Here is a 20425-nt window from a genome sequence, read left to right as displayed (position 1 = left end):
TATTCAATACTTTAAAAATAAGACCAGATCCTTAGCTGGTGTAAAATGGCATAGCTTTTCTGAAGTTAAAATATCTGCACTGATTTACACCAACTGAGGATCTTGCCCTGTTTATTCTGTTACTTCTCCCTCTAGATAACAGAAGAACAGTGGTATGTCTGGGACAATGCTCCCAACTCTTTCAGGATTCCTGCTTCTCTAACTGGTAGAAGTTAATTGTTGAAAGGACAGCAAACCAGAGAGAGAACCTATACAATTTTAAAGCACTTACATAACTTCAGAGCTCAAAATGCCCTAAAAAGCATAAATTACTCTTATTGTTTATTATTCCCCCAATGCTAAAACTGACCATTTGACTGCAGAGCTTCCCCAAAAACTTTAGGATGAGTGACAAACCATCGAAGAGCCTGAAAGTAGGAAAATCTTGGAAATATAAGGATGTATATCTCAAGATCTTTAAATTTGACCTATGTTATTAACAAAGTAAATAAAGAGAATGAGAACAAATAATGAAATCTTATAAGGTTTCCCACCAAGATACTACATTGGCAAGTATAAACAGATAAGAGACAGGAAACCCTATGACTGTATCACCATTATGCATCTGTGCAGGATTAACTGCCTTTGTTCTGCATGGCTGAGATGCTATGACTAATTTTTTATTTTGTTGGTGGGGGGAGGAAGAGGGAAAATGACATTTATTTAACAGTGAAACCCTGTTATCTGCATTGAGACAAGTTGTTTTCTGGAACGGAACTGTGGACAGTGTTTATCATCAAGATCCAATTGACAAGGTGTAAGTGAAAATACCAGCTAAGAAAACACTGCTGTGTATTAGAAGTAATTAAATGGATTACAATTTCTTATTCCTACATAAGAGGAGTGATAATTTGGAGGTTTGTGGGAGGTGGGAATTTACATGCTGCTGTGACCAGAAATGTTTAAAAATACCTTTTCCATTAATCAGCACAGTCACAATTACCAATAGCAAGCAATTTGAGCTAAAGTGAATCAGTAACATTCTGTAGTCCCCTCCCTTCCATTAAAATTGTGGAACACTCTCGGGGGGAGGGAGGACACTCAATCAGTTGCAGAAACTAAGCCGCAGGAATTTTTAAAAAATTGCATAAATCTAAACATTACACAAGGCGTGCCATCTCTCTCTCTGCCTTTGGACATTTTCACTGTCCTGTGTCTCTTAGGTTTTTATACCTACTACCTGTCTCTCCTTTGCTGCTGCTGAAAAGTTTATTTTCCTTCATCTTTTATAGGACACCAGCAGCTTTCTGCCTCTCTCCACTTCTCTTTCTTTTACGGCACTGTTGGTGATCTCTTCCCATGAACTTTTTTAAACCACTCCCATCAAACCTCTCTTTTCTTGTTTGGTTTTCCCCTCCCCTGCTGATCAGATGTAAACACAATCAGCAAAGAACACTGCTTACGATGGCAGGGCATCTTTAATCTTCATGTGAGAGATATCATTGTAGAGGGCTATCGAGACAACCTCCTCCATAGGGCAGATGAGCCCATACTCTTCACAGCCATTCTCAATTACCAGAGGATCCGACTTATGTGGGTCAAACATGATGTTGTTTGGAGTCACTATCATGACACCCCCAACTACACCCTAATAATAAAAACAAATGGAGAGCGTTAGCACATCAGATCTAATCACTGACCAGAGGTCACTTTAATGAATAGTTCAGTGTCAACCTTTAAGTTATTTGCCTAGTATAATACTCTCTCCCATGTCTCTTTATACCCCTGTGGAGCAATGTTTTCGAACAGAACGCTCTGACTCCCAACTGAACTGGGCCAGGTATTATAAAGAAGGGTAAATAAAAAGATCTCTTTGTAACACTCAAAAATGCTCAGCTGACAAGGACAGTGTTATAAAGAAGATTCAAGGTACTTAACTTTCATCCCTGGCTCCTATAAACTGGAGCTGCAGTTTGTTAATTAACCAGAGGCAAGAAAGGATTTTTTTTAAAACCCACCAGCAACTTTTTATTTTGGCTACACCTGCACAGTCAATTTGTGCTAAAAGCCTTGCCTCAACCTGCTAGCATGAATAACTGCACACAGGCAGGGCTTCCCACTAGCAGGAACATGCAGCGGTTGCCGTATTGACAGCAGATTAATCTAGGATTTCACATCCCCTTGGCCTATTCTTGAGAGAACCATCTGATACATGGAAAAAAAAAAATCTTTTCTTGACAAACTTTACGGGGACCCAACCTGATGATTCCATTCTTTGCCCTCCAATGGCACCACTGGCCAAGCCAGCGATTTACACTGCTGTGAAAGCCATTTTTAACTCTTGGAAATGACTAGTCCTCGGTTGGATGAATGGCTAAATACACCTTTAACCAACACAGTTACCTAAACTCAGACCATCTAGCCACTTGGAGGATTCCAAGTGAGATTTCTGTCTCCCACAACCAGGTATGGGGCTCATGGATGTGGCTTGTTAATGGTCATGACTGTAGGCCACATTTTCAGCTAGTACTGAATTCAGTCAAGTTATTTGACAGTGTGTCACAGGGCCCAAATAACAACAAGATTAGCCTCCATAACCCTGAAAGCATCACTAAGGAAAAGAGATACAAAACTGACAGATGAATACTGGGGAGCATGTGTTGCCTTTAGTTTGTGAAGCAAAGGCAAGATATACTTTGCATGTGCTTCTTCTGTGTGATGTGTGTATATGGCGGGAGATTCAGACACACAGGTATCAAAGTCACTATTCTCAACACAGCCAGCAGAATGCCACATAAATAGGCCAACTTTTGTATCTGGACGCAAGGAAATGCAGGACAACATCAGGCTCTGCTCAAAGATATGTTGCCAAGAACAAGTCCAAATCGGACTGCTGAGGTGTGAAGCTGTTTTCGGCTCCTAACATCAGACAGTCTTCAAAGAAACTGACCAGTTATAAATGTTGTGAAATGGAACCCAATATCAAACAAGCTTCATATAAGAAAGCACTGTGTTTTACAAGTTTCTTTACGAGACACACTAATATCCTGCTATTTTCTACAAAAGCTCCAAGTTGGTTACATGCATATTCCACATCTAATCAGAACCAGAAAAAGCAAGACCCCGGAATGTAAATGAGTAAATCTTATACAAACAATAGGAGAAAGGAAAAAAAGCTAAGTTGAAACAATTGGTATCTCAGGTGTTTCCTGTTGACTCCAGAGAACTTGAAAACTGAAATGCGTAAACACCTTTTATAGGAGATTTAAATGGGAAACAACAAAGGTAGATAAGAAAATAAATAAATTTAGGAAGATATTTTGAAAACTTCAGGAGTGAGTGAGAGAACTACAATCTACCTGATCTTGTGCGAAAGAGTTCAAAGCTAATTTAGGTCACAAATGAACTGCAACGAACATGGACATTTGTCCATTTTATAAAGTGATCCTGTAATTTGATGGAACATGGCAGTCTCTGCTCAGGCATTTTGTATATCATGATTAGTAGAACTATAAAGTGCAATACTCTCTGTACAGGTGTTTTCCTAGCAGCTGGATGAGACCCCCCCAACAGTTCTTGGAAGGAGACCTTTCTAATAAGGGGCTGTAAAGGAGAAGAAGCCGGGTGGGAGGGAAGAGCTATTCTTCCATCAAGCAGTCAAAGTAATAGGTAAATGGACATAAAGAGCAAATATGTCACTATAGTGTCAAGTAACAAACAGAACACGCAGAGCACTTGCTTACATTGTACATGGCTCCTGACCCTGCTATTAGCCTCTCACTTACACTAACAACAAAGTTCACTCTATAAAAGGATCTCCAGTCAGACACATGCCCTACCTCCACTTACCTTACCGTCTGTGAAGTAACGGCAGTTCATTTTTAAAAATTTGACAACTATCGGTTCATCTTCCTCCGAGGTGGATGACAGGACTCTCTCAATTGGTTTGAAAGCCTTTCTCGCCAAATCAGCATCCTTTAAAAAGCAAAAGCCTCAGTGCAAAACAACAGGACCAGTTTCACATCAATTTTTTCAAAAGCTAAGAAAGAAAATGTAAGTGCAAGGTCCATTAACAATTTCCCTTTGGTTTAAAAGAAAAACGTGGCCAGATTTATATTTCATACTCCACCCAGCATGAGACAACATTTTGTTTATAACATTATAAAAAAATCTCCAAGTAAATGAGAGCCAGCAAGTTAAGAAAAACAAAACCACCTAATATAAATGTTTCTAGTTAAATACCTAAATTAACCACAGGTTAATTAAGGTCCAATTCTGCAATTTAATTGACATGGAAAAACTGATGCACAAAGCCCACTGACACCATCTGCATAGATCAGATCATAGAACTGAGGCCTAACACTCTCAGTGATATACTCCATGCTAGTCTCAAATCTCTCTTAATTAGTCAGAGATTTGCAAGGGGGATGGTTTAAACTGTGTAAAGTCAGCATGGAGATATCTAAACTCCTTGGAACAACTGGCTCGAACATACCAGCCAATTTTAATGCCATTTTCTATGATGCCTCAACTGCAACCTCATCAAAAATAACATTTAAACAGGATTTAACCTGAGTTTCCAAGAAACTGTTCTAAAAACATAAGATTTACTTACGGGAAGTTTATCATATTCAGCATCTGATGATGAAGGAGAAACAGGAGCGCCAGGACTGGAAGAAGCTAACTTAGCAGCACTGGAATAGTGGTCAGTATCTGGCACATACAGAACCTGTATAAAGATTATATTAAATACAAATAACTTATTTTATAATAATTACACGTAGAAGAAAGAGAGACATGTAATATAAACATTACAGCCCTGATTCTGCAATGAGATCCACACAGGAGTCCCAACAAAGACAATCTGTATTGACAGCACACATCTGACTGCAAAACGCATTCTGGAATCACTCCTATCTCCGACGAAGTGGGTTTCTGCCCACAAAAGCTTATGCCCAAATAAATGTATTAGTTTTTAAGGTGCCACAGAACTCTTGTTGTACTCCTATCTCTAAAATCCACATATGTCAATCAGTGGGGCTCCATATAAATCTCAGAGCAGGAACAGAGTCTATATTTTGTTTTCTGAGAAAGGCAGCAGAATACACCAGTTTTGAAAGGATGACAACCTCCTGTTCCTGTTTAAACTATAACCTAATTACAAGATTAACTAATACAGAAATCACAAGTGTATATAATGTATAAAAATTGAACAAAAGAAACACTGGACAAAGCAACAAGTGTAAATTTTAGAGCTAGAAATATGTTTTGCAATAGGATGTCTGTTTTCTAAATCGTATTTATGTAAGAGGGAAAATTCTTAATCAAGAGAAAATATTTAATGGAACACTATCAGGTACCTTGGAAATTTATTTGTATTTAAAATAAATAAATACATTTAATGTCAACAGAAAATGTTTTTATAAAAAAAAATAAGCCATGTTTTATTTGGATTTTTACTGTTGGGGTTTTTTTGTTTGTTTTTGTTTTTTGGGTTTGTTTGTTTTTTTAAACACACAGATAGCGCTAGTCTAACTGAAACTTTCAAGTGTTCAGTAGCATAAGACCCTAAAAATAAAATTACACAATCAGTGCCAATGTCCCAAGAAGTGCAGAAAGAAATACACTTCAATGGTCAAAAAGAAAAAAAATTAAACCCACAGTACTATTTACATGGAGTACAGACATTTTCAAAACAACATTTAAAAAAATAAATAAATAAAACCTGAAGGTGTCCTTATATACAAATTCACTGTGTCTGCTGGGTGACTTTAGGCAAGTCACTTCACCTTAGTTTCCCATCTGTCAAATGGGGACAGTGATACTTGCTTAGTTTATAAGTTGCTTTGAGATCCACTAATGAAATGAATTCTATAAGAGATAGGTGTTATCATCACTAGAGTTGGCCAAAACTCAGGATTTCTGGTTAGCAAGAAATTTCAGAATTTCAAAATCTGGTTTTGTTCTGACTCAGAATGAAACCAAATTTTCAAGATTTCTTGCAAACCAGAAATTCCGAAAAAAATTGTTTCTGAGATGCCAACACACGGTGTTTTCACATCTAACTATGTCCCAGGATAGCAGCTGCTGACTGACTATTAGCAGTGGTGAAGCTGATAAGCATGTCAATTTCACTAAGGATCTGCTGGGGGCTCCCAGAGTCTAGGGCTCTTGGTCAGACCAACCATGCAGAATGCCTCTGGGACAGGGAGCCCCCAGTTTCTTATTCCCGGACCAGCTGGCTTCCTCAGCTGTCCAACTCCCAAGTGGGCATCCTGAGGAGCCACCTGGCCTGGGAGTCTGTAACCCCAAGGTTACCAAGGCAGACCTCACTGCGAGCTGCCCTAGAGCCACAGTTCCTGCGAGTTCCATGGTGAAAGGGTATCCTGTAAGGCTCTATATGTCCCGCTGTATCTGTTACTTATCCTCTTACTGGAGACTGAAAGAATCGCCTTCAAAATAAACTGAAGAGCCATCCCCACTAATGTATCTAGATCCCATTAATGTATTATACAGCTTGTATTTATGACTTTCCAAGAAGTCTACCAGTCCTACAAGACAGACGTTTTCCCCTTCAGCATCAGAATCAAGTTTAAGTACCACCATAAGCCTGAAATAAATAAAATCAGAATTGGCAAGTATGATGTCCCTGGACCAGTTCTTGCAACCATCTGAGCTAGACTCCGTTCTAAGGTTTTATATTGCTGCCCATCACCATCATATCAGTCTGTCTAATAGACTCATTAAGTTGGACACACAAAAAATGTAAATACATAGCAAAGAATCAGAATTAATGAGTATTTAAAACTTAAAATAATTACCTGCCCTGGAACAATTGTGTGTGTGAACAGCTTATTGAGTTCCACAAGTTTGTTTGGAGTAATGTTAAATTTCAGTGCTATGCTGTTTAGTGTGTCCTGACTTCCAGCCTGAAGAAAGAAACCTTGAAGTTTAAGATATGGCAATAATCAAGTAAAGGATCAATATAACAGTTTAAATAAACTATCATGTAGACCAGTTTCAGGAGATGGACTGGTGATCTAACAGATATCTTCTGTCTACTTTTTGACAGATGACACAGTTAATTATAAGACAACATCTACACTGTTAACAGCATTTTTTCCACGCTATAAAACAAAAAAAAAAAAACAAAAAACCCAGTGAAGATAGCTCTCTCATTGCTTCATAAAATTTAGTTAAACAATGTACCTTTTTAACTTAGGGTCATTCTAGTTAGAACTGGCTAGGAGAGAGGAGGAGGAGGAAGGCACATTGTGCACACATTATATATATTTGATGTTCATTACTCTTTCACCCATTCTAGGAGCTAAGGTTTTAGGCTTGTTCTCAGCAGGCCTGGTAGTAACACAGCATACTAGCATACGAGAGTGTCAGGGTAAGAGTTCATTCCCTTACTGAATTTTTAGGGAAAGGGGACATCATAGATGCCCTGAAAATTTTCAGCAAGCTTTCTCCCAGTACACAACTAATCACCTCTGGTAGGTACAGAGACAGGACAGGGTATATCATTGGCATTCCAAAAAGGAAACACCGGAATCTCATGACAAAGATATTCCTGCTAGAGGCCTAGCAACACTCACTGGGACAGAAATATTTCTCAGAGGAAGAGGAGAAATATTAGATGGCCACACCATGGAAGTGGAAATACACACGGCAGGCAGGTGGGAGAGGGTAGAGGACACCCAAGTTGCAGGTTGGTTGTGGGGTTGACACAATTCCCTTCCTACCCACAGGATATTTGGAACTCCTCTTGTGGAGGCTATTTTAAATAAGAATTAAAGGGTGTCTAGATTAGTTTGGTTTCTTGAGATTCTTATCAATCTTGACAGCCTCTTTTTAAATGACATTAATAATGACATAACTGTGCACCCAGTACTTACTGTATATTCTATTGTTCCAAGGGGTTTCTGAGTAACCATTTTCTTCTCTTTCTTTTCATTGGTTTTAGTCTGATTGTCATCTGAGGAAGCAACCAAAAAAAAAAAAAAAAGATACTTAAATGTAGAGTCTCAAACCATTCACCTGCCAATATTTTTGAGTGAAGATATTTACAGAACATGTGGGATGTAACTGTGGTCTGATCACGTACAACAGTGAGACCACAAAAAAAAGCCCTGAAATTTTACCATATGACATGCAAGACTAAATCAATACTATGTTCTGATTAGCATTGTAAAGCCTTTTAAGGTTAACTTATACTCTACTGCATCCCTAGAAAAAGGCTTTCTGGATTCTTCGCTTAGTTAATGAAGAACAATTTACTTCTGGGGTAAAGCACATTTTTGTACTACACCATTAGGGTGATGTCCAGATATTCTGCATCTGTAGAGTTATGAAAAATCAAATTAAAATGGACAACTAACCAATAACTTTGTATTTAAAATACTATTTTCAACTTCAAAATATGTTACAAATGTAGACACTGTACAAGTGTAGACACTTATACACCTGAATAGTTCCATTAACTCATGTATATAAAAACTGCAAGAGCCTAATTCATTAGAATTCTCAGCTAGAATGTCAGATAGGTAAGAATTATTATCCTTATTTTTTGCACAGTTAAAGTAACATGCCCAAAATATGAGAGAATCAACAAGTATCACAGCTCTCACTGACTTCAAGGATTATTGAGTAAATGCAACTAAATTCCTAGCTCCCATTTCTAAGAGGATGGAGGATAAATCTGCACCGAGTCCTACTGAAATCAGTGAGACTTTGTCTATGTTGATCCTAGTCTAGAGGACCGAAATCTGATTTTGAAAACATTTGTCTTTACTACATGGTCTAATTATTTCATTGAAAAAATAAAGTTAATACTCAGAATTACTTTTAAATAATCATGCAAACACTTCAGCCACTTAAGAGATAAACCACCTTTTACTAAGCACATACAAATAAACTATTAGATAATTGTAGTGATTGTAAAGGTATTGGCAGTATCATGGCATTCCTTGCTAATCTATATTTATGAGCAAACACTAAAACCAAAACACGTCAAACAGCATGAATAAAAGAGCCTTCCCAAATAAATAAATAGATAAATAAATAAATGACACACTTTAAGGGCCTGATTCTTAATCACGCTTCCAAAAACATAAATGGATATTAAATTTTCAAACTGTGCCATTCCTATAAAATAGTCTCCTTATGAGCTTAATGGAAACCAGCCAAACATTTTTAGGAGCAAAGGTGCAATTATTTGCTATTAGATAACAACTTCTAAAATACACCCAACCCATTCACATAAAGATTTCAAATTGATTCAGCCCTTTGACCTCCTCCCCCACCTTCAAACAAGTGAAGTGACCAGCGGACAGAAACAGTAACCAAAAAGACTGCATACCTAGCAAAAGGTAAGGCTGCCTGTAGTCAACACACCAAGAGAAATGCTTGTGAACAGAAAAACTGTGCATAACCTCTAACAGGTTGTTCTGGGGCAGCAAACTGCTGGGATCACAGGCCACCACTTCAGGTAAGGACTCACAGCTGTCTCCATTTGCCGAATTGTACCCAGAAGACAAAGTCTCGTCGCTTTCAACCCTGCTGCATTCTTGGGGAAATTTACATGCAGCTCTTTTGTCTGTAGCAGCCGCAGCAGCGGGAGAAGGGCACGAGCTGCAACAGTCAACTGGATCGTGCACACAACAACACTCCACTGCAAACATCTCCGGGAGGGGGATGAGGAGGGCAAATGACCTAGTCACACGCAATGTGTCTGATAAGGAGCGTGGCTCATAAACCCTGCGGCCTGCAAAGGAAGGAGCGAACGATGACTTCTGAAAAGCACACACAGCGGGTCCTGCTGTTCTGTTGCTTCCCTACTGGTGCTGCAATCTTCTAGAAAGGACACGTCTCTCCCCTTTCCAACTCTTTCCCCTCCTCCTCCTAAGTCAGCTCGCTTGGCTCAAGGCAGGCGGCAGATCCAGCAGAGCCCTTTGCTCCTCTGAGCTGTCGTTGTAGGAGTCTCTCCCTTGCAATAAAGCCTCTCCTCTGCGGACTCAGAGGGCCGCTCACCCACAATACATATGAGCCTGCTGCTCTCTGAATGAATGCAAGGGAGGGGGAAAAGGTGCCCCCCCCGGCCCCTTCTCCGATCAGCTGTGCAGAGAGGTTCGCAGCGAGGCAGCGCTCCCAGTCCGCAGTGCTATTGGGAGGGGGCTCGCTCTGCACAGACCAGTTCCGACCAGACCAGGCAGGAGCGGAGAAGGAGAGCTGCCGTGCCGCCCCCAGCCCCGGGATCGCCGGCTCTCTCTGAAACAAGATACGTGAAGGGCCCTGGACCTGGCGGTGTTGCACATACAGCCCCAACCCTGCGATAAAGCACAGGAGGAAGGAGCAGGGATCAGTGTGTAGTGGTCGGAGTGCTCCCTGTCCCATCTGCGCACTAGCTCCTGATTGAGGACGGGGAGGAATACAAAAACTATTCTCCACAAATCAGCCTTAACAACACTAGCAGCTGTTTTCATTAACTCACTGAACGATTCCAGTCCAGCCCCCGCTTTGTGATCTAAGCCCACAGTGAGAGCTGAAAATTAAAGGGACTAATAAATGTTCTAACTACATTCCAGGATCTGGCTGTTGAACAATATCTGTTTCTTTAAGGTAATCCGTGGCTGATTTACTTCTTCCTCCTCCTTTGGTGATCTGGAGAATAGGTAACCACAGTATTGCAGGGCTTCTCATACTTTGATCTTACTATTTTAGAGGGATTGTGAAATCTAACATCCTTGTAGGGAGAAAATTCCAAAGAAACCCACCACAGCAGCATTCGAGTTTAAAAAAAAGGGAACTGCACAAAAATGAGGATGCTAGTTAAATAGAAATTAAAAGGAACAGTCACAAGAGGACAGATGTATGCAAGCTACATGGAAATTTCTTAAAAATACCATAATATAAATATATACCCCAAATTAAAAAAAAAGTCAGAGGACCAAAAAATGGCACCATGGCTATACAAAAGTAACAGAGGCAGTTAGAGACAAAAAGATATCTTTTAAAATTTGGAAGTCATATAGAAAGGAGGACAAATTCAGGCAAGTGTACAAGTATAATTAGGCAGGCCACAAAAGAAAAACACTTAATCCTGTAAATGAAAGGCACAGGTTAACCCTGAAATACCAAAACCCCAAGGATGTATATTAAATTAAAAGCCTAGGCTCAAGAGAATACTGAGGTGAAAGAAAAGCTAAAGGTGTTAAAAAATCCAAAAAGGGTATTAAACAAACTGCCCCAATGACAAACTATCTGTACTGAAGGCATGACATGACAAAAATGATTGTAAGCTCACACTTGTACTAATTTGATATCAATATTAATTCTTGTAATTAATTTGTTGATAATGCCAAGAATTGTAAAAATGTACCATGTGTATGATCTTTTGAAAAAAACCTTGAACATGTTAGGAATTGTAGTAATACAAAACCAAAAAGGAAAAGTTCCTGTGATGCATTCAGCAGTGTCTAGAGACCCCCTTTCTGCATCAATTTTGCATGGGGGGTGTGATGCTGTCTGGATTAGGGGGACCATTTATAGTATTATTTAACATCAATATTTCAAAATTACAATAATTCATATGATAGGTCATGTCAGATACCATTAGAAAGGTTATAATTTGCTAAGGATGATGATATTGTTTATGTGCATGTGTCATATTTGTATTGGAAATTATGGATATGTTTGATGTGTCTGTATTTCAATTTGTGCTGTTTCTGGGCAACACCGAGACAGGATGGCAGCAGCAATAAACTGCTTAATGGCCCATTAAGGGAACTCAAAGGTACAATAAGCCCCAGGGAAGAACCCAGGGCCAGGGGTTTCACCTTACTAGTCACCAGCACTTGCCCAGATGACCCTGGATTCCATCTGTTTCTGTACGTTTCCACAAGCAGCATGGCAAAGGGACATAAAAAAGCTGCCCAACATCCATATTGTTTTCAGTCCTACTTCCTACCTCTGGATCAACTCATCTACAACTGAAGCTGTGAAACAAAGGACTGAGACCCATCCAGGTACTAGATGTACACCAGGGGGACTATACAAGCCTGCAAACTCCACAATTCTAATGAAAACCTGATACATATGGACTTTCAAATCATTTGTATGTATCTGATTGCTATGACCATTTAACATTTCTCTTATAGGTTGTTTCTTTCCCTTTATAACAAATCTTTAGTTTTAGTTACTAAAGGATTGGCTGGCAGCGTGGTATTTTGGGTAAGATCCAAACTTACATTGATCTAGTAATGTGGCTGACCCTTTGGGAGCAGGAGAACTTTTTTGTAAAGACCACAGAGTTTTAATAACTTCTCTTTACTGGACCGAGGGGCTGATTGGGAGCCATAGACTGAAATGCAGTAAAGGAGGCTGTGTGGTTTCTGTTTTAGCTTCTTGATAACCAGTGTGCAGAATCGGAGGCATTGTTGGTGGCTGGTTGGGAAGTCTAACTTTAGTATCACCCACCGGTGCTGGGAGAATCTGCTCTCCTTTTGCAGCCTGCCCTGACTTTGGCATTTTCAGGTGGTCTACCCTAGGCATGGACAGGTCACACTGTCCCAGATTGAGGTGTCAGTAAAGGCAGTGTTGGAACAAATTGATAAATTTAACAGTAGTAAGTCACCAGGACCAAACAGTATTGGCCCAAGAATTCTGAAGGAACTAAAACATGAAATTGCAGAACTACTAACTGTGGTATCACTTAAATAGGCCTCTGTACCAGATGTTTGGAGGATAGCTAATATGATGCAAATTTTTAAAAGAGGCTTCAGAGGCGATCCTGGCAATTACAGGCTGGTAAACCTAACTTCAGTACCAGTCAAATTGGTTGAAACTATAGTAAAGAACAAAATTATCAGACACATAGATGAACACACTATATTGGAGAAGAATCAACATGGCTTCTGTAAAGAGAAATCATGCCTGAACAATCTATTAGAATTCTTTGAGGGGGTCTGCAAACATGTGAACAAGGGTGATCCAGTGGATATAGTGTACTTGGACTTTCAGAAAGCCTTTGACGGGGTCCTTCACCAAAGGCTCTTAAGCAAACTAAGCAGTTATGAGATCTGAGAGAAGGTCCTCTCATGGATCAGTAGCTGGTTGAAAGGTGGGAAACAAAGGGTAGGAATAAATGATCAGTTTTTAGAAGTGAGAGAGGTAAACAATGGTGTCCCCCAGGGACCTGTACTGGGACCAGTGCTGTTCAATATATTCATAAATGATCTGGAAAAGGGATGAACAGTGAGGTGACAAAGTTTGCAGACGATACAAAATTACTCAAGCTGACTGTGAAAAGTTACAGAGGGATCTCTTAAAACTGGTGCCTGGACAATAAAATGGCAGAAGAATTTCAATGTTGATAAATGTAAAATAGTGCACATTGGAAAACATAATCCTAAATATCCATCTGAAATGAGGGAGTCTAAATTAGCTGTTACCATTTAAGAAAGAGATCTTGGAGTCATTGTGGACAGTTCTCTGAAAACATCTACTGAATGTGCAACGGCAAGCAAAAGTGCTAACCATGTTAGGAACCAGTAGGAGAGGGATCGCTAAGACCGTAAATACCATAATACCACTATATATATTAGGGCTATCAAGCGATTAAAAAAACTAATCATGTTTGTGAGATTAAAAAAACTAATTGCGTTTAATCGCAGTTTTATTTGCACTGTTAACCAATAGCAGAATACCATGTATTTAAATATTTTGGGAAGTTTTTTGTATTTTCAAATATTGTTTTCTATTACAACACAGAATGCAAAGTTTACAGTGCTCACTTTATTATTTTTATTACAAATATTTACACCATAGAAAGATAAACAAAAGAAATAGTATTTCACTTCATCTCAGACCAGTACCGTAGTGCAGTCTCCTTCGCATACAAGTTGAACTTAGAAATGTACAATTATTATTACATATTATAAAGTCCCTTCAGCTGAGTGAGCCCTTGTTTTCAAGGGAGGGTAGATCTTACCTCAGGGACTACTCAGCATGTGGCAGGGGAGGAGAGCCTGAGCTCACCAGGTCTGTTTTCCAACTTTTTGTGCTAGCAACCTCATTTGGACTTAAAAAATAAAATAAATAAATAAATTATGACCCCCTACTTTCTTTCAGCCCCAGCGGGGCACAGGGTTCCAGCCCAACTAGGGGCTCAAGCCTTCAGCCCCTCTCGGGGTTTGGGGCTTCAGGTCCCCTCAGGGCTGGGAGCTCCAGGCTTCAGCCTGGCTTGGGGCTTCAGCCCTGCTTAGAGCTGAAGCTGGGGCTTCCAGCCCTCCTGCTGCCTCTGGAGTTGTGGGCTGTGGCTTCAGCTCCACCACCTCCCGCCCCAGCCAGAGGTCTGTGATCGATATGTTTAAAAAATTAATATGTTCATTTCATTTTCAGTTAACTACAGGCGTTAACTCTGATTAATTGACAGCCCTAATATAAATACCTGGTATGCCCGTACCGTGAACACTCTGTTCAGTTCTGATTGCTCAATCTCAAAAAGATGGATTAGAAGTGGAAAAAGTACAAAGAAGGGCAACAAACATGATTAGGCATATGGAACAGCTTCCTTATGAGGAGAAATTAAAAAGACTGGGACTCTTCAGTTTGGAAAAGAGATGACTAAAGCGGGATACGGTGGATGTCTATAAAATCATGAATGTCATGGAGACAGTGAATAGGGAAGTGTTATTTACCCCTTCACATAACACAAGAACCCAGGGGTCACCCAATGAAATTAACAGGTTGCAGGTTTAAAAGAAACAAAAGGAAGCACTTCTTCATACAACACAGAATCCACCTGTGGAAGTCATTGCCAGGGGATCTTGTGAAGGCTGAAACTATAACTGGGTTCAAAGAACCAGATAAGTTCATGGAGGACAAGTCCACCAATGGCTATTAGCAAAGATGGTCAGGGATAGAACCCGATGCTCTGGTTGTCCTTAAGTCTCTGACTGCCAGATGCTGAGACTGGCTGACAGGGGATGGATCACTAGATAATTGTCCTGTTCTGTTCATTCCTTTGAAGCATCTGGCACTGGCCACCATCAGAGACAGGATACTGTGCTATTGGTCTGACACAATATGGCTGTTCTTACGTTGTTATTGTGGCTACTGATTTTCATGCTGACCAGTTTTGTCTCGTTAGCTTGTCTGTTGTATCCTCCTATTGTCTCTTGTCTTACACTTAGACTAAAAGCTCCTCAGGGCGAGAACTGTCTTTTTACTATATTTGTACAGTGCTTAGCAAAATGGGGCATCCTATGTGCTATGGCAATAAAAATAAATAAAAATACTTTCAACTCTTGTACATCAACCTACTTTTGAAACTCCATTTCCTTCCCACGCTCTATCAGACAAACCCTCTCTTGCAGAAGCTCCTCCCTGCTGCTCTGAAGGAATCAGTCCAATAGAGCCCACCTTTCTGTTGGATGACATGTCCTGGCCTAATAAGAGATACCACACTGCATGGGATCCACAACACATTGTTGTTCTTGCCTTATGTAACTGTTAGTGTATTTACTTAGTAGGGTTCCAAATAGCTGTCTTATGCAATACAGAAAAGTGAGCTAGATTCTTGTTTTTAATTAAAAAAAGCCTAAATAATGCAGACAGTAAGGAAAGTTTGCAAAAATTTGACAAAGTCTGTTTAGGCTAAATATAAACGTAGACAAAAGAGACACTGTCAAAATTAATTATACCCAATTTTCACCAATAACTATTTTTCTTGCATCTAGCATGTTTGCCAAGGCATATGTTCTTTTTTCCAACTGTAAGAGAAATAGCATCCGTGAGAATACAGAGCTTGTTTAAAATTAATTTTTTATTTTAAATAAGTTTTAATATGATCACTATATCACCTTTCCACTATGAGATGGAAATTTCCAAAGAGATAAGTTGCATGACTTATGACCCAGTACTTAAAATATAAAGATTGCCAAATAACCCTGTTTACAAGAAATGATGAAACATACTTTATATGCTGTCTGCATTTATTTTTAAAGTTGCCGGTGTACGCACATTGACTGGCTAGTGTGTTTTTTGTTAGGGTTTTTGTAATCAGTTGTTTTTACAGAATTTGAGGATACTTTCCATAAGGTGATGACAGTTTTCAGTTCACAATTTTTGTTACGTGGCTGATGCCCTGTGAACTTCCTCAGAAATGGCCTTTTGTCTTGTCCATTTTTGATATTTTCAGAGCATGTGGCATGAAACACTGAATATTTTTTAAACTGCTAGTTTAAGGAGCACTTTTCCAGGAAATAACACAAACCCAGGATGACATAAAACAAATCTTATTGGATCATGCTGTCAGAATTGAAGGTATTCTTATATCCAACCATGGCTGATGTGCCTGAAGATGCTCAGGAGGCACTGCAAGGTGGAGTAAGCCACCCATAAAAATTAAGGAGGAAGCCAAAACCATCACTTTTTGGGACAATAAGCCACCCAAGAGAAGACTGACATTTCAGAACCTCAGAACTAATCACCTCTGGGGAAGGAAGTCATGACATTAATGAACAGGCTACACCAGCCTTTGACCAGTCTCCCAGCACCCAAAAAACCAACTGTTGGGAAGTACTATACCAGCTAAAACATCGCCAGCTTCCTTGACTGCAGTCATAACTCCTTACCCATGAAGAGTCCCAAAGACTGCAAGTGCAGAAGAGTTTGCAAATTCCCTGCGATCTTCTTATTTTTCCCTTTTGCTTTTTTCCCCCCTTAGTTTTTATTACCTGGGAGACATCTCACCTTTTTTGTTAGTTTAGGGTATGAAGGTGTGGTTGTGTGTGTGGATGTGTGTCTGAGTGCCTGTAAAGCCCTCCCAGGGAAGGCCTCAGAAAGAAAGATTACCTCCTTTCTTCCCCTCGGTTCAAAACAACCCGAAATGCTCTCTCTCAAAAAATATTTAGTAATGTGTGTTCTGTATTCTGTCTAAGCATCCTAAGAAATTTAAGAATTTCAGCTGTAAATTGGTAAGAAAGAGTTGTCAAACTGCCACTTATCAGTGTGTTCTGCTAAAAGTCTGTAATCCTTGCTGGGGCATTGGAGGCAAGAAATAAAGGGTTAATCACCATATAAAAGTTTGGAAATTGGCTTAGACATTAAACAACAGTTCGGCTTAAATATTAAAATATCCAGCCTGCTCCAAGCCCTGATTTGAGAAAAACTTGGAAAAACTCTACAGTTGGTTTATAACTAGATGGACAACCAGCTCCTTAGATTCCCTGTACATACTGATTGTCTGTGAGCCCCAGGCACTATTAACTTTTCTTGGGTCTCTTTGTGGAATACCAAGCTCATCTCTAACCCTCCCACGGACCCCAAACCTACAGATGATGCCATGAAAAAGACAGCTATGACTGTGGTTTCTGGGGGGAAAGAGACACACAGAGCCATGCTTCTCTAGGCATGGATCTGAGGGGCACCAGTCAGGTCATGGTGAACCCTATCACCTCACTGATGGTAAATCTAACAAACACTGGAAATACTTTGTATAACTATGGACAACAGTAATAGACATATTTTGCAATTTGCATATTTATTAGTCTGCGCTGGTTGCCTGTTCATTGCATGTGTGTTCATTATCTCAGTATGGAAATTTTTAAAAATTGCTAGAGGAAAACCAGGATCCTTATTTCTGAAGAGTGCATCTGCTACTTATTCCCTCCCTAAAATGACAATCTCTCAATTGTGATTTCATAATCAGTTTTGATGTCACAAACAATGTGGTAAGACATCAGGTAGGGAACTAAATAACAGGAGCAGATGGACTTTTCAGAAATAAAGATTCAATTTTCCTGCTACTATCCTGAATAATAAAACGGGGCAGGGAGAGGGAGTGAAGACTAGGAAGAAGAGTGAAGTTATCTAGGCAAAACTGTCTCTGTACAGACATTCAAAGTTTTCCACAAGGCATCAACAGGGCTGCAAGTACTCTATCAGGTGTGATGGATATAGTCAAGGTGGGGAATTCTCACTTATTCTGGTCTGGTTGTCCTAGGGTAGATGGATTAGAAATGGGAAGATGATGCATGAAGCCCTTTGCCCTTTCTCCCTTGCCCGTTTGGGCAGAGGCTGGGCTAGCATAGTCAGAGGCACTACACACCCTAAAGAAGGCATGGCTGAGTGTGGTGGGGGCATGGCTTTGTCACCCCTCATACCTCTGCTTAATGTGGATGATGGGAGAACATGCTGCACCTCTAAAAAGGAGGCGTGAAAACTGCTTCTTACCATGATTCTCCCCAAAAGGCATTCTACGTGCTTCAGCGCTCTGCAGGCAGAATGCCCCCAACCACTAACACTGGCAGGATGCCCTGCCACTTCTTCATCTACCATCTCAACTCTAGCTCCGAAAGCCACAAAAAAGGTCCACATCTTTGTGCATCTCACTGTATGTCAAAAACAAATGTGAAATCTTTAGTCATTTTTTCTTTATTTTGGGCTTTTTTTTTTTTTTAACCCTGCACCTGACAACTGATTCTAGATAAAATCCTTAGCATAACCTCCCCACCCACTTTATTTGACAATTTTTTGCCATTGGAACACTAATTATCCCATTCACGAGTGGAAAATATTGGCACGTATGAGCTATTGCTGTACCTTGCAACAGTTTAAAAAAAAAAGACTTAGCATTTAAAACAAAATCAGGTTTTCAGATGAAAGAAATTCAACTAACCACCATCTCAAGGGGACCTAACAGTGTCACTTCACTGTATTTGTAACCACACTCATCATATGTGTCACCACACCACTCACACCAAGATCACACACTGAACTCTACACAGTATTTTATTTTTTATATATATAATTTCCCCCCCACCCTTCATTTCTCCATGAAGGAACCAACGTTTTCTCATCTATGCATGAATTAAGGGCACAAATGCTTATGTCCAGTTTGCTCCAGCAGAGATCCCAGGCACCTAGTATATATCAGAGGTGATAGAGTTCAGTTAGGCAGTTTTTAGGCAAGTTCATCATCCCAGGGCAGAAAGGGCAATGGCTCTTTTTTGAGTCAAACAGAATTTCAGGGCTCAAAGAAAAAGAGCAGCCAGCTTTGAACTTGAACATGTGCTTAGTGCTGAGATGATAGATACATTCATGTTCTCTCAGGTTTTTCTACAGCACCCATTTGCACAAAAGCTGGTAGCTCGAACATTTGAGAATTCTAAGATGTTAATACAATTTGTTAATATGTACTATATACTGAATTGCATTTGCAGGAAGGGGAAAAATGGCGAAAGAAAGGGGGAGCCATTCATGAATCTAACACACAGACAGTAGTAAAATTACAAGAAGCAAAATAAAAATATACAGAAAATGACTATTAATAAAAGGACAATGAGAATGAATGTTGAGAGAAAAGAGCAATAAAACAGATCAGCTATAAAAAAGATTTTAGCAAAGAATTACTGACACCTTTATGCCTCTGTGAATGTATATATAATTCCAGAGTTCCCTGGAAGATTACTCTGATTTCTTTTTTCAATGCTGTGAGAGACCTTTTAAAAATATGTAAAGTCATTTTTGGATGGTGTTTTGGTAAGTGAGAAGATGAGTGCTAAAAGAAAATTGATGCTAGCAGATCAACTACATATCCTCTTAATAGCCTTGATGAATTAGAATAGAATATTACTCTTGCAACTGAGTAAACAGCTGTGCAAATGGAGAAAAAGAGCCCAAGAAAAAAGCCAATATAATGCTGGGCTGCATACACTGAAGTATCACATCCCCGTGCAGTAAGGTACTATAAACAGTCCTCTCTATGGGTCTGCTCCTGCTCCCAATGAGAGCTAGACCAGGTCCTATATAGCTTTGTCTGCACTAGGCTCTTCTTCAAGAAAAAACATTGCTACTACAACCCATTCAGCTCTCTGGGCAGTAGTAGCAGAAGGACTGGTAGTGTAAGCAAGGTGCTTGAAGGCTTCAAGGAGTGATTTAATCAGGAAAAGTTAAAAGCACTAAATAACTATACTTAGCTAAACTATGAATAAAGAGTGGATACATGATTGCAGTCCACAAGTATTTGAAGAGCGTGAACACAGAGGAGGGAAATGAAATTATCCAACCATAACACTAGGGGTAATGGGATGAAACAGAGTTAAAGGGCTGAATCTCAGGAAACATTCCTTATCAGTGAGGTCTGTTTAGAATGTGAAATTGCATGTCTCCATGAGGATGTGGTATAATGCCCATCACCTGAATCATTCTAAAATAGACACAGAACTCAAGAATATAGAAAGTAGGGAATATAGAAAGTGGCCTGGGTAGGCATGTGGGAGACATGGGGAAGGGGGAAGATGGATAAGATAACATAATTTGTCTTTTCCATCTCTAGATTCTAGTCTAGGATGTCATTAGAGTAGCTTGCAGTTATACTGGCATGTGGAGGGGAGTGATATCATTTTATGTCTGTGTGGGTATCTTCCTACCTACTGTT

At 39.7% G+C, this 20425-nt stretch overlaps 1 protein-coding gene across 4 annotated transcripts in view; it reads right to left on the bottom strand.

Moving 5' to 3' along the window:
• Window positions 1-20425, bottom strand: part of NCOA7 (nuclear receptor coactivator 7) — a 154153-nt gene that overhangs the window by 35267 nt on the left and 98461 nt on the right. For 3 of the 4 annotated variants that reach the window (XM_067546707.1, XM_067546709.1, XM_067546710.1), the window contains exons 1-6: window positions 9344-9868; window positions 7881-7960; window positions 6801-6908; window positions 4595-4708; window positions 3829-3954; window positions 1443-1627 (exon numbers count right to left, since the gene is read on the bottom strand). In XM_067546707.1, the coding sequence (XP_067402808.1) occupies window positions 1443-1627; window positions 3829-3954; window positions 4595-4708; window positions 6801-6908; window positions 7881-7960; window positions 9344-9665 (935 nt within the window). In that variant the 5' untranslated portion in view covers window positions 9666-9868. Of the gene's footprint in view, window positions 1-1442; window positions 1628-3828; window positions 3955-4594; window positions 4709-6800; window positions 6909-7880; window positions 7961-9343; window positions 9869-20425 lie in introns of those variants that run through there. The other variant, XM_067546708.1, reaches the window with a different exon arrangement.

This window comes from Emydura macquarii, unplaced genomic scaffold (genome assembly GCF_026122565.2).
Source record: "Emydura macquarii macquarii isolate MOO-44397 ecotype Brisbane River unplaced genomic scaffold, CSIRO-AGI_Emac_v2 contig_1146, whole genome shotgun sequence".
Taxonomy (NCBI): Eukaryota; Metazoa; Chordata; order Testudines; family Chelidae; genus Emydura; species Emydura macquarii.
This window is presented reverse-complemented; position numbering and strand designations above follow the sequence as displayed.